Genomic DNA, 14920 nt, shown 5'->3' on the forward strand with positions numbered 1-14920 from the left:
GTTTATATATAAATTCATGCACGAAATTCATGCACTCAGGGGCAGGGTCCCTCAGCCTGGCCTGCGCCCTCTCACAGTCCAGGAGTCCTTGGGGGTTGTCCGATTGACAGCAGTCGCAGTCGGACACTCTTAGGGCTGCCATGGAGGCAGGAGAGGCTCTCGCCACTGCTGCTGTGCTCACCAGCTGAGAGCCTGGCTTCTGGCTGAGCAGCGCTCCTCCTGTGGGAGCGCACTGACCACCAACAGGCAGCTCCTGTGTTGAGTGTCTGCCCCCTGGTGGTCAGTGCGCATCATAGTGACCAGTCGTTCCACCGTTTGGTTGATTTGCATGTTAGCCTTTATTATATAGGATATACATTTAATATAAATGTAATTAGTATTTAATATTTAATATAAAAGTTAATGATACATTTTATACATTAAATGTAGATATATATATCTATAATCCCACTTCATATCCTATATAATAAAAGGGTGCAGGCCAGGCTGAGGAACACCCCCCCCTGCCCCCCCCCCCCCCGTGCACGAATGTTGAGCACAGGGCCTCTAGTATAATTTATATATTAAATGTAAATATATCTATAAACCCATGATATATGTTGATATGTGTATATATGAAAGCTTTCAAAGACAGTCAAAACCCTAATCTCTGCTGGTAGGAGTCAACACTGATAAGGATATGAAAATTTATATCATAAATTTGTATCATATCATACCTACTAGTAAAATGTACCTAACTTTGACTCCAAAAAATCCCAATTCTGAAAGTTATATGAAGGGAAGAATCATAAGTGTGAAGGGAAGAATCATAAGTGGACACAATATACAAGAGTCAACATAATGGGACAATTAGAGAATGAACCTTAGATATGCAGCCTCAATACACCTCTTAATGCTGAACCCCAGTCCAGACAAACGGCCCTGTCACAGGTCTCCCACACTCCACCCTGCCCCTAGCATCTCTGAGCAAGAACCTGCTCTCTGGTAACAGTCTGGCTCCCAGGAAAGAAAGGTGTGAACTACACAGGCCCAGGTCCCCATTCCAAATATACCTATAAGGTAAGTCACTATACCCCCCAAAAAAGGCCAGGACTGTTACCAGAGAGCAATGAAGGAACCCTCAGGGAGTGGTGACTAGTGCTCTCTCATAATGTATCATAGTGTTTATAACATGGAAAATATGGAAACAATCGGTATGTCCAACAGGGAAGCAATGGATAGGTAAACCTTGATGGAGCCCTATGAAAAGGTACTTAAGTCACTAAAATTACCCTAGCCAGTTTGGCACAGGGGATAGAGCATCAAGGTTTCCAGGTTTGATTCCAGTCAAGGGCACATGCCTGGGTTGCAGGCTTAATCCCCAGTAGGGGGTGTACAGGAGGCAGCTGGTCAATGATACTCTTTCATCATTGATGTTTCTATCTCTCTCTCCCTTCTTCTTTGAAATCAATACAAATTTATTTTTTTTAAGTCACTAAAATTCATGTTGAAGATGAACACTTGCTGACATGGCAAGAGGACATAACATTATATAACATCGCCCATGCCAGAGAGGTATGTGGTTATCTCTGTGTAATGGAATTATTAGTGACTGACTTTGTTTGCTTTTCTGTTTTATAAATTTTCTCCATTCGATACATAATCTTTGAGCAACTGGAAAATAGAGAAAAAATATTTTAAATAAAGATTTTTTTTTTCTTCTGGGTGATAGGGGAGGCTAGGGGACTGTCTAGGGCGGGGGGATAAAATGGATACATATGTAATACCCTTTGTAATACTTTAAGCAATAAAAAAAAAATATTAACAAAAAAAAAAGATTTTTTTTTCTTATTTAACCATAAATTAGGCAATGAAAAGAGTATGTGTGTTTGTATGTGTGTGCGGGTGTAAGAGACCTGCCCCCAACTTTTGCTCTAATGATAGAATTTGGAGAAGCAAGAGTGGCATGGGGGACAGTGAAGAGAGGGAATCACAGGTTGGTTTCATGTATGAAAATCTTGTTTTTGCTATATGCCTAGTAATTAACTGTGTGTTCATCTGTATCTGCAGGGGTGAGGGAAAGAGGAGTGATATTGACCTGGGGTCTACTATGACAAGTTGTAATTCCTCCTTGAGAAGTTTCTTCATAAAAGGTAGTCTGTGGTCATTATTGCATAAGGTTTAATGTCCAAGACAACATTCAGTTTTTTCAGTGACTATTATAAATACTTTCGTGACCTCTACTGGCCATGGCTGGTAAAGCCTAAACTTTCTTTAGGGGCGTGGTCAATTATGCAAATTTGTGAAGAAGCAGGGGAGAGAGGAGGGAAGATTGCTATCAAATACTTTTGCTCATTTAAAAATTATATACTGCCCAACCAGTGTGGCTCAGTAGTTGAGCTTCAAACTATAAACCAGGAGGTTATGGTGCGCCTGGGTTGCGGGCTCAATTTCCAGTGTGGGGTATGAAGGAGGCAGCCGATCAATGATTATCTTTCATCATTGATTTTTCTATCTCTGTCTCTCTCCCTCTCCCTTTCTCTCTGAAATCAATATATTTTTTAAAAAAAAAAAACATGTATTCAATTGTACTTGCCTTTAACCAGATAGATGAATTACATATAGCAGATACATGACTGAAAATAACACTGATAAGGAAGTGGAACTAAATACATGATTCCTTAGCCCCTTTCAATTTAGCCCTTATATTTCCTTGAAACAGCAAAGAATTTTCCTCTGAATTGTAAATGGCTTCATGATTAAGAAGAAGAATAATTCTGGCAGGAAAATAAAAATGGAAAAAAAGAGAATGAAGTGTTAACAAAAGGTTTTAAAATTTTGTCTTGAAGACAAAACACAGCCAAAATGGTTTTGTAACGTGAACTTGACCAAACACATATAAAGATATATACTAAAAAGACAATAATAAAAATGATGTAGCACTAATTTCAGATCAGTAATAATGTGGGAATAGAAAAAATTATGTGGGAATCCAGGGTGTGTGTGTGTGTGTGTGTGTGTGTGTGTGTGTGTGTGTGTGTGCCATTTACGTCAATAGCCAGATCTGGCACTAGGCTACTGGATTCTGTTATCTCTTTATTTTAAAATAAGAAAGATTAAAAACTGAGGTGCTAGATATCTTTTATGCATGTGGAAAAAATATAAACCCTAGGGGCACCCTAGAGAAGTGGTATAATGTAGTGAATCATAAGGAACTGTGAAAAATAATATGAATGAAGCCACTTAAAAATGAAATTGGAGCTGAGATCTCAGATGAACTGCCTTGAACTTCTTATTCCTCAAATCTTTGGAAGCTCAAAACCAGGCAAAACAACCTTTTGACTGGGCCTAAGCAGCACTGTATTCCAAACAAGTATTTACAATGATAACAGGAAAGCAGAGATTGTAACCACTGGACTGAAATTTAAACGCATTCTTTAGAATTAACGTCACTGTGTTCCTTGATCTGCACCTACAGAAAGTCCTTTTCTCTATTCATATAATTATCCCCCTTTCCTTTCTCATAAATACCCCTTGCCTTCACCTCCCAATTAAATAAAACACCATTTGGGTTTCTGCCTACATCACTGCTTCCCAGAATTACAATTCTTTTTGGATCTCAAAGGCTTATTGCCTCTCACCTACCATTTTTTATTTTTTGGTTAACGGAACCAAATTGCTACATGAATCCAGGTTTTCTCAGCATTGTAATCTCCAGAGAAAACACCCCCTCCTGCCGCCCTTATCTAGGAAAAGACCCCAGACTGGATGCTGACCGCAAAGCGACACAGGGGAGCCCTTCCGGACCAGCAGGAGCCGGAACCCACGCGCAGGGGTTTAAGTTTCTTCCGCTTCCGCGGGGTCTCTCTGCGGAAGGGACTGGCGCAAACGCAACTTCCTGCCCGACTGGGCTGTAAAGGCGAATCCCTGCGGGGCGGTAGAGCACCGCACTCTGGGTCAAGGTAACCCCTGTGGTCGCTGTGGGGAGCCCGGCGCGGCTGGACACGCGCTGCCATGTGGCGTCAGCTGGCCCGCGCCAGTGCACCTCTCCTGCGAGTGCCTTTATCAGGTCAGAGGCCCCCTGGGTCGCGCAGGCAGCCCCTTTCCGCCCCATCCCTAGTCCTGTGGGTCTCAAACTCAGAGAACGCCCTGCAGGTGGTTGCTGAAGCGCCTGTCTGGGCTGCGCTTTGCTGCCGCGCTTCCTGCCTTAAGATTCGTGCAAAAGGGTCCCAGCCGCCTATCGGGGTTGGCGCCGAGGGACCCCCGGCTGGTCTCTTCGGGCGCCTGAGCCCCGTTTGGTGGAACTCGCGTCCCACCCTTCAAGATGCCTCTGTCGGGAGTGTCTTTGGCCCTGGCCTTGTCGCCTTCCTGGTTTACTTTGGTTTGTCTTTGTAGGTTCCTGGGCAGCCCCACCCGCCAGTGCTGGCGTCAAGACGCTGCTCCCGGTGCCGACTTACGAGGGTGAGCGCTGGTTTGTCGTTTTCATGTTTGTAAGCCTTTTCTCTGCTGGAATCCAGCGGAGGGTAAGCGAAGACGAAGAAGTGTGTGCTATCTCCATTCACTCGTTCAGTAAATATATATTGAGGGCATACTATCTGCCAAACAGTGCTCTAAATACGAGAGCTAAATCAAAGAACAAGAGACCCCAAAAGGTCCCTGCTTTTAAGCAAATACATCATGGGATAGCTCTCCCAGGGCCCACCCCTTAGCGAGGGCTAATTGGCCTCAAATTTAGACTTTTGCTGTTCTCTCCAAATAAGATTATACATATTTGCAGTCACTTAACAAGATTATGTGAAAAGCATTCATTTGTTAAATGTAAATATTTAAGGTGAGTCACAATTTTGTAAATCTAATTTACCATTTCTTCTTTTAAATATATTGGAAATCTCAAAATATAAAAGGGACCTCTGAGAGCCTTATCTTTTGTTAATCTACTGCATGTTCCCGAAGTCTGTATGGACTTGTAGGGCAGTGAAAGCATTATTGTTTCTCTGTAGCTTCATATAGAAACTTGGGGGTGGGGAGGTAGAGGAGAGGGGACAGTTTTTGTGGCTCTGAATAGCCTGTTAATAATTTGACATTTCATTGAAGTCGCCTGTTTTATATTTGACTCCACTGTAGAGCCATGTTTGTTTTACTATAGAAATGTTTTAAATGACTTAACAAGTTAACTTTTTTTAAAATATATTTTTATAGACTTCAGAGAGGAAGGGGGAGGGGGAGAGAGAAACATCAATGATGAGAGAATCATTGATTGGCTGTCTCCTGCATACCCCCTATGGGAATTGAGCCCACAACTCTGGGCATGTGCCCTTGACCAGAATCAAACCCCGGACCCTTCAGTCCAAAAACGCTCTATCCACTGAACTCAAACCAACCAGGGCCAAGTTAACTAGAGGCCCAGTGCATGAAATTCATGCACGGGTAGGGTCCCTAGGCCTGGCCGGCAATCAGGGCCAATCAGGGCCTTCTGGCTGCTGGCTGGGTCCTTCCTTCATTCCGTGCCGCCCCCTGGTGGTCAGCGCATGTCATAGTGAGCTATCGAACTCCCAAGGGGACACTTTGCATATTAGCCTTTTATATGTATAGACAGACATGATAAAGATGTAGTGTATGTTGACCTGCATTTCAGCACACCCACCCTCACCCAGAAAGCTGTTGCATATTGTAGGGTATGTGCAAATCTCACCTTTAAAAGCCCCTGCCTAAGTAAAGGAAAGAGCAGTGATCACAGAAGTCTTAGATTGTAAGTTCCCCAAGAATGAAGCAGAGTAAAACTTGGATATTTTCATGTACAATATAGTATTCTCTCTACTACCCCCATTAACATCCAGAGAGATAGTGTAGTTTTGTTTCAGTTTTTTAAGTGTCATACTGTCTGGCTTTGCTGTTTTAACTGGATGACCCTGACCAAATATAAAATGTCTCTAGGCCTCAAGTTCCTCTTCTATAAAACGGAGATTAAAAATACTACCTGCCTCATGTTCTGTTTCTTGATCTGGGTGATATTTATTTGGATGTGTTCATGCATTCTTTTTGTGATAATTCACTGTGCTGTGCATTTGGGGGGGGGGGGGGGGGGCTTTGATATATATGTGTAAAACCTTAAAAAGTTCAAAAAATTTTAAAAGAAAGCCCTAAAAAATACCAAGGCTATAAAGTTGTTTTAAAAGATTAAGTAAGATAATGGATGTAAAGCATTCATCTAAATTCCAACACTAAGTTTTAAAAAAAGAAAGAAAGAAAAGAAATGTTGGCTAGTGTTATTCTGTGAGTCTTGCATCTCTATACTGCAGTCGTTCTCAACCTTGGCTGCACATTAGAATCACCTGGGAATCTTTTTAAAATCCTGATTTCTGGGCCTCATCCTCTGGAAATTCTATTTCTTTGTTACTAATGTTGTGGCCCCACCCCATAACAAAGAAACAGAATTTCTGGGGGATGAGGCCCAGAAATCAGGATTTTAAAAAGATTCCCAGGTGATTCTAATGTGCAGCCAAGGTTGAGAACCACTGCTATACTGTCTCAAATGGTCCTTTTAGAGTGTTAGGCACAGAATAGGCCAGCGATGGCAAACCTTTTGAGCTCGGCGTGTCAGCATTTTGAAAAACCCTAACTTAACTCTGGTGCCGTGTCACATATAGAAATTTTTTGATATTTGCAACCATAGTAAAACAAAGATTTATATTTTTGATATTTATTTTATATATTTAAATGCCATTTAACAAAGAAAAATCAACCAAAAAAATGAGTTCGCATGTCACCTCTGACACACGTGTCATAGGTTCGCCATCGCTGGAATAGGCAATTAATGAATGCATTTTGGTTTGAAGGCTAAAACTTTGCTACCTTCAGAAGTTTAACAACATTCACATTGATCATTGTCATAGCCAAAGGATTCCAATAATAAAAGCATCCACAAGAAAAACCTAACATACTTTAGAACTATTGTTCCAAAGTAACTTTTATTTAAGACTTTCACCTGATTGCTTCAAATTTTTCTAGAAAGAAAATCTTTTGAGATGTGTAGTATCATTTATTCTTAATTATCCATGTTCCTTTTAGATGTTTCCATTCCTGAAAGGCCCAAGCTTAGATTTGTTGAAAGGATGCCACTTGTGCCAAAAGTGCGAAGAGAACCTAAAAACTTGCGTGACATACGGGGACCTTCAACTGAAGATACTGAGTTCACAGAAGGCAATTTTGCAATCTTGGTGAGTTCAGCGGCAAGCAGCTCTAGGATGGAAGCCAGGGATTAACATAATCTCATACTCTTTGAGTCTCTTCCTTCACAGGTTTTATTAAAATTGCCACCAGTTGTTCTTTAAACTGATGTGCAACACCCAGTAAATATTTGAATTATTATTATTTTTTTTAATGTAGAGTGAAAATAATGTAAAAGCAGGGGAGGAAAGAGGCTACCTAATTTATCCCATAATCATGAGATCTTTGCAGGCCTCTGGAAAAATAAAACTATCCACTATTTAGGATGTGAGACAGCTGTTTCCTTACTTACTGAGTAGTTTCCATGAAGACTTGATGTCAGTAGCAGCGAAAAGGATGTGAACTAGGCTTTATTTCCCATCAGGCAGCCAAAGCGATGTTTTAAAGTCCTCTTCCCACAACCCCAAGATCAGCCCCTACCTCTCAGACCCTCCTGTCCACTCTCGCCTGCCCATTCCTCACTACTCCAGCCTCTCTGGCTTCTCACACTCCAAGCCTTAACCTACACCAGTGGTCGGCAAACTGCGGCTCATGAGCCACACGTGGCTCTTTGGCCCCTTGAATGTGCATGGGCCATGAAGTTTCAATCGCACTGTACATGCGCGCCCACATGTGGTATTTTGTGTTAAGAGCCACATTCAAGGGGCCAAAGAGCCGCACGTGGCTCACGAGCCGCAGTTTGCCAACCACTGACCTACACCATTCTCTGCCTGAAATACTTGTCTTTTTTCCTTTGGTTAGTTCTTACTGTTCTGGCCTCACTCAGTTTTAAATGTCACCTCCTCAAAGAAGCCTTTCCTGGCTATCCATTGAAGTGGGCCCTTGTTCTCATTTCTTACTCAGTCCTAGGCTTTCCATGGTACTTATTATAACTCTTATTTTCACTTGTATGTTGAAGCCACAGTTGCTATAAAAGAAGACATAAGAATAGAGCCCATCTAAGATATCTAAATCCCCATGTGCTTCTAATTCTCCGATTCACTTTTAGGCACTGGGTGGTGGTTACCTCCACTGGGGCCATTTTGAAATGATGCGCCTGACGATCAACCGCTCTATGGACCCCAAGAACATGTTTGCTTTATGGCGAGTACCAGCCCCTTTCAAGCCTATCACCCGCAAGGGTATGGGACAGCGTATGGGGGGCGGCAAAGGCGCCATTGACCACTATGTGACTCCTGTGAAGACTGGCCGCCTCATAGTAGAGATGGGTGGACGCTGTGAATTCAAAGAGGTACAAGGTTTCCTCAACCAGGTTGCCCACAAATTGCCCTTCCCAGCAAAGGCTGTGAGCCGTGAAACCCTAGAGAAGATGCGGAAAGATCAAGAGGAACGAGAGCGTAACAACCAAAACCCCTGGACCTTTGAGCGCATAGCCACTGCCAACATGCTAGGGATACGGAAAGTACTGAGCCCATATGACCTGACCCAGAAGGGGCGATACTGGGGCAAATTCTACCTGCCTGACCGTGTGTAGTGAGAACATGAGGAATAAAGGTACAGAGAGAAGGAATCTACATATTTGTGCCCCTCAGTTATCTTGAAAGTCTGGGTAGCTCTGATGTCATAACCAAGGAGCATATGAGTGCTATAGATGAAAGTGCATTATATTTATATTAAATAAAGTTTCAGTATCACCTCTGGTTATAATTTCTCATTGGTCACTCTTAATCCCTTAAATGATTAAGAAAGAGGCCTGATGGACTTGGGAGCTCTGGTCCTCCCTGGCCATGTGGTGAACATCTTCAGGACTAAAGCAGATGTTTGCATCTCCCACCTCTGATGCAAGTCAGACTTAGTATCTGTACTTCCTTTTATATGTACAGACTTCAGGAGCTAGTTTCTAAGACCTTTTACTAGTTACAAATACAAACTAACATTTTTTAAAAAGCAAAGAAATAAAATGACAGTGTATGGGTTAATTCAACAAAAATTTACTCATGCCCAGCTACCCATCTTCTCTCAATCTTGGGGGTTAGGGGCAGGTATTGGGAACACACTCTTGCCTTTTAGCAAAAGGAACTGAAAAACAAAAGTTAGAATTGTGTGGCCTTTCCTAGGTCTGAAACTGTTTAAGGAGGAAGAGTATCTGACTCTATCTTTGTATCCCTGTGGGTTCTAGTACAGTGCAGTGTGCCACACAGGACTTGAATAGTTATTGCTGTTTAAATGAGGGCCCCATGGTTCCAGCTCCCTATTTGCCTTTGCCAAGATTAATCTGTTTTTTCAGGACTAGCCAGCAATTCCCTATCCATTCTTCATGCTAACGGAAATACAAATTGATAGAAACATTAAATCATTTGCTTTTGAAAGTGGGTAGAAAGCACACTGATTAAAATGTCAAATATTTTTATCCCACTTAAAAAGGTAACATCTCCCACAAAGAAAATAATTTACCTTCAAAAGTACAAATTTACCTAAACAGTTGAATGGTCCTTAAAATTTGTATGCTATTTTTAATGTATTTTTAGTTAATCACTTGAAATATCACTAAATTGCATAGAACAAATGTGAACCTTGAATTGGGGACAGTGGAAGTTTCTTGTACACACATTGCTGTACAGTTTCAGTTAGCAATGTGGATTGGGTAAGAAGGAAGTGAGTGATAGCCACACTTCACCCTTCTGACCTAACATCTTCATCTCCTTCTTTAGGATTCATAGAGCACACTATTGATGACTTAGGAGTTCAACCAAAGTATAAACCTGTTTTGTTTTGAATCCATGTTCAGTTATTAAACCACAACCCTGGGACCAACCATCTTAGCAGGGTGAGACTGTTGATGGCTCCACCATCCATAGGGAAAGGACTTTACAATATAAGTTGTAAGGGGGATCCTGTTTTGTTTTTACATAAGTAGATCAACCCATTCCAGGCATTTTATGCAGCCTCTGATACTAACAAACCATTTTCCATTGGTGGCTTAAAGGGTTTAAGAGTGAAATTCAAAGACTTATGAATAGAAAGCAGAGCTTAGTTACAGGTAATTAAGTCAACAGATAGTGGAGCACCTCTAAGTAGCAGGCACTGTGCTAAAACTGAGGACAGCAGTGAACACGACATGCCTGGTGCCTATCATTAGAGGGCCCTGAAGAAGGAAGCAGATGTAGGGTTGGTCAAAGGCGAGACTTAGAAGAACCTGAAGAACAGAAATAACAAGTGCCCAACCCTGATCAATTGATCCTGATGAACTGGGTATGCTACAATATCTGCTTTTATTTCCTGAAGAGGTGCCTGTTACCCTGCAGTCCATTGCTTCAACCCAGCTACGTATTTCTGTACTCCCTGTTCCTTCACCACTGCCCGCTGCCCAACTCTGTATTGTCATAATGTCTCCCTTTGCATAACTTTCAGTAGGTGTTTGACTGATGCCCTGTGTTATAAGAGGTTTCATAATGGAAAGAGGAGTCACTGTTGAGGAATCCTCAGTGAGAAGTGATGGCACCACAGAGGTGGACGGAGTATTAAAAATGCCAGTCGAGGATCCACCTGTGAGGGCTGAAGGAGATAATAGAAAGTGGAGGGGGGAAATCAAAGATTATACAGCAAGTTGTTCAAGGTCAGGATCACAAATCCCTTTTCTGCAGGGGTAATGGGCTACTGACAAGGCTACGTTAATATGGCCTAACCTTGTAAAGGAGAAAATTTATTTACATGAGGTTTACTGTGTGGCCCTTTTCCAAAGAGTTTAGGGTGCTTCTAATACAAGAACTGATTCTTTATCCTTTGGCCATCCCTAGATGGCAAGGCCCACATTTTGCTGCAGTAGACCAGTGATCGGCAAACCGCGGCTCGCGAGCCACATGCGGCTCTTTGGCCCCTTGAGTGTGGCTCTTCCACAAAATACCATGTGATGGCGCACACGTACAGTGCGATTGAAACTTTGTGGCCCATGCATAGAAGTTGGTTTTCTGCCTGGGCGAGTCTATTTTGAAGAAGTGGCGTTAGAAGTGGGGGGTGTCGGTCAGGTCGCGACGGGAGATGCGGCGCAGACCGGGAGATGCGGCGCAGACCGCGGGAGGTACGTTCGCTGAGGACCCCTTCCAACTCTCCCATCCACACTCCTCTATCTGAAACAAGTGTACAAGACGAGTGTGGATGGGAGAGTTGGGTCGACCTCAGCGAACGTATCGCTATCAGATTGAGGACATTTTTAGCAAAGGCCAGCTTAGGAGTACCCTAATTAAGTTAATAACAATGTACCTACCTATATAGTTTAAGTTTAAAAAATTTGGCTCTCAAAAGAAATTTCAGTCGTTGTACTGTTGATATTTGGCTCTGTTGACTAATGAGTTTGCCGACCACTGCAGTAGACCAACACCCTTAGAGAAAGCATTCTTCTACCAGACCAGATTGCCACCTTTGTCTCCCTATCTACCTACTATCAATGCATCCCTCACTCACTTTTCTCACTATGAAGCATCTCTCTCATTAGCTTTCTCTAACCTTCATCTATTCTAACACTTAATCCCACCCAGACTTTGGTGACAAACAATGAATGCCCTCAGGACACACCCATTTCAGGTAAGTGAAAGCAGGCCTGACCCTCCCCACAGATGGCTCACCTTTTTCAGGCAAATATGCCCCCAATGGTAGAAGCTAAGATGATCACAAGGATGATACAGCAGATCATGATCATGATCTTCTTCTGCTCATCCAGACGAAGAGAGAAAAAGCACATGAGAAACAACATCACTGTGCAGACAGAGTTCCCATGGAAGGTAGACAACATGGATCAGGACATGTAAGGGGATATGAAGGAAAGGGGAGATGGATCTGGCTTCCAGAACCCCGAGTGTACGAATGCTCCTCCTAAGTAAGAGATTCCAAATTCAGTCAACAGCTATCTTGGAGGATAGCTGTTCACTAGTAGTATGTTCTGCCAGCTAGGTACCATCACACTGATTTACCTCATTTCCTCCTAGAGCGACTACACTCAATGAGTGGGCCAAACTCTTTGGGGGGAGCACCTCAACTCTGAAACTCAAATACAATTACATTGCACTCTTTGAGAGTTGAAACATTTTCAAAAATTAGAACTTCGGATCCATCTCACCCAGCACATGTTTAAAAAATATTTATACCCCATTCCAAAGCCTAAACTCACCACATGATGGCGCCCAATCACTAAGTATTTTGCAGGCAAATTGAGACAACTGGTTTCACAATCAATATAAAGTCATTTATTTTTAAATAGCAATAAAATAATCATGTGTACTTTTTAAAAAATACAAACAACAACAAAAACCTTCACTTATATTGTATTCCAAACTATAAGCCCCAGACCTCAATCTCAGGAGAGCAAAAGCCTGTGATTAGAGCTTGTCTGGCCTTGCTGTTAGAGCCAGTCCACTTCAACTTCATAGCCATGGGCAAGAGGCATCCCCTTGGCTCTGTCTGAGTGCTGGACGATGACTGGAAATAGCTTTTACAAAGGAAGCCAATGGGCAGTGCCTGGATGAGGGTGCTCGCCCTGCCCTAGAAAGCATTAAAATCAATGCTGAAGTATAAATCAGACAGACTGGCAGAGACCAGCAGGGAATCTAAGAGGCTCAAAACTGGGCCAGCACAGTCATGACACTTGAAAATTTCCCAGCTATTGCTTCCTCACTGATGAGATTATGGGAGACAAAGCACCTGTCAAGCTTATTAACCTGATAGAAGGAAGAGCTACCAGGGAAGTTCCTGGTGTCCCCCAACAGACTGGGCCCCGGAGACAGGACATTCCAGAGGTCACACAAATGATATCAAATTGCTCTGGAGCAAGCCTAGCCTAGGCAGCAGATAGTGAAAGGTTTCAAAACTTCCCACATATCTGCTAACCAGAAAAAACTTAATGGAGATCAACTTAGTCCTCGCCCCAAAGACCTATGATTCTCCCAGTCATCATCCAGAACCAGCAGGCTTCTCCATGACATGGGAAGATCCTACTTCTACTATGACTCATTTGCAGGTAAGCAATGTCTCTTACCTAATTTTTGGCCTAGCTCGAGGTTGTTGGGTTTTGTTTATTTTTGGTGTGGTGTGTGTGTGTGTGTGTGTGTGTTATGTGTTGTTTATTTTTTGAGGTTATATTCTCCACTTCTAGCTTCCTACTTCATGAGAGACACATGAAGAGATATATGCATCAGCCAATTATAAAAATTTACCTGGAACACATGAAATGAGTGACGGAGTGCTGGCACTGGTCTGAAACATTTCCAGAGCCAAAGACTCAAGCACCTTGTTCCTGGCTCAATGTTAAATGCCAAACATTTTTTTAAGTAAAAAATATTTGGCTTCAAGGCAGTGGCTTCACAAAGCATCACCCTTAACAGTGGGCAACCAGTTTCCAAGACTCAGCCATGAAAACAAATATCCCATCTCCTCAGCCTACATAAATGGTAACCTCAGATGATTGCATCACACTGGCGCCACCTACAGTAAACATGAGAGAATACAACACAGACAAATAGTGAAGTTGGCCACTAACCTAAATATACTAAGAGCTTCATTTAAGGCTGAATTTCAAGCAAGTCAGCTCTCAGACCAAAATGACATCTGCCAATCCCTCATATTTTCAGGACACAGGGACAACAAACTGTGAGGACTGGGAACCTGCCAGGTAGAAGACTCAAGTCCAAACCTTACTGTTGGAAAGAATCCCTTTGCTTTGTTAAAGAAACCCTCCTAAGAAAGATAAAATGCAATTTCTGGGAGAAGAATGACAGTCCATGAGGTAGAAATACAGCACCTTGGGAAGATTTTGAATAATTGGCTTTCCAAGGTGCAAGGCAAAAATTTGACACAGTAGAGGGGAAAAAGAGAAGCCAGGCTGGTTCAGACACTGCAGGTTTTGAGGAAAACTCAGGGTTGCATCAGGTAGATTAGACTCCTCCAGGGATGGTTTGCTGTGTCAGGTCCAAGGATGGTTACAGGAAACAAAGAAATGGGTCCCATCCACTTTCGGGAAGGCCATTCAAACTCCATTCCCATCTGAAGACAAGGTGGCCACACCAGGCTGGAGTAGAATCGGGCTCTAAGGGAGGCAGGGGAAGGAGGAGCTGGTCAGTGCACAGGATGATGTTGAAGGGCAACATTAAGAATCAGCCACAAACCTAGAAGGTGGAGAGGAAAGATCAGAAATACCTGAAAAGGGGAGAATAATGGGCAAGTAAATGCTAAACCTGAGAACTCCAATAGACACACCAACACAGGACCTGAAATGAAAAATCCCACTGTATAAGAAACAAAGCCCTATGATGAGAGGGAAAATTTTTTAAATCTCTAGTCCTTTGTCTAATCCTTCACACAGGCTGTCACATACCCACGGAAGGACTTATCAGTGGGGAGGCACAATCACATGTTGGAAACACCTATTCTACTGTGGAGCCAACATCAGTGCCTTTCAAACACATGCTTCAGAAGCTTTCTGGGACTCCAGTCTTCTTTATGACTCTCCTTACACTCCACTTCTCTTAGAGGGCAGAAAGACACAGTGAAAAGAATATGGAAAAGCTCAGGGCTTATATTATGGCTACTCTGCCTTATGAGCTGTGTGGACCTGGGCAAGTTTCTTAACCTATTGAGCTTCAAATAACTTTCCTGTCTGAAAATTGGGTTAACATTCTTCTCCTAGACAGGAGAATAGCTGCCACACAACTAGGAATGAGAAATGTAAGATGTCTTCCTTCTCTCCTGTTCAGAGAACTCTCTCCCTCAGATGGAGGCAGAGGGG

General features: G+C 42.7%; 2 protein-coding genes across 9 annotated transcripts in view; one reads left to right on the plus strand and one right to left on the minus strand.

The window, feature by feature from the left end:
* Positions 1-3862: 3862 nt before the first annotated feature.
* On the plus strand, positions 3863-8846 carry MRPL16 (mitochondrial ribosomal protein L16). Its single transcript, XM_059709248.1, has 4 exons — positions 3863-4048; positions 4375-4440; positions 7048-7196; positions 8195-8846. Exons 1-4 carry the CDS (start codon positions 3994-3996, stop codon positions 8678-8680), a joined length of 756 nt encoding a protein of 251 aa, XP_059565231.1. The 5' UTR covers positions 3863-3993; the 3' UTR covers positions 8681-8846.
* Positions 8847-9117: 271 nt separating this feature from the next.
* The window catches only part of STX3 (syntaxin 3), a 45915-nt gene continuing 40112 nt past the window's right edge, over positions 9118-14920 (minus strand). For 3 of the 8 annotated variants that reach the window (XM_059709246.1, XM_059709244.1, XM_059709240.1), the window contains one exon: positions 12364-14221. Coding sequence is in view for 3 of the 8 variants with exons in the window: in XM_059709244.1 (XP_059565227.1) it covers positions 14162-14221 (60 nt within the window). In the remaining 5 variants the exon portion in view is untranslated. Of the gene's footprint in view, positions 10702-11768; positions 11852-12363; positions 14332-14920 lie in introns of those variants that run through there. The other 5 variants (XM_059709247.1, XM_059709241.1, XM_059709245.1 and 2 more) reach the window with 3 other exon arrangements.

Source organism: Myotis daubentonii, chromosome 9, assembly GCF_963259705.1.
Source record: "Myotis daubentonii chromosome 9, mMyoDau2.1, whole genome shotgun sequence".
Classification (NCBI taxonomy): domain Eukaryota; kingdom Metazoa; phylum Chordata; class Mammalia; order Chiroptera; family Vespertilionidae; genus Myotis; species Myotis daubentonii.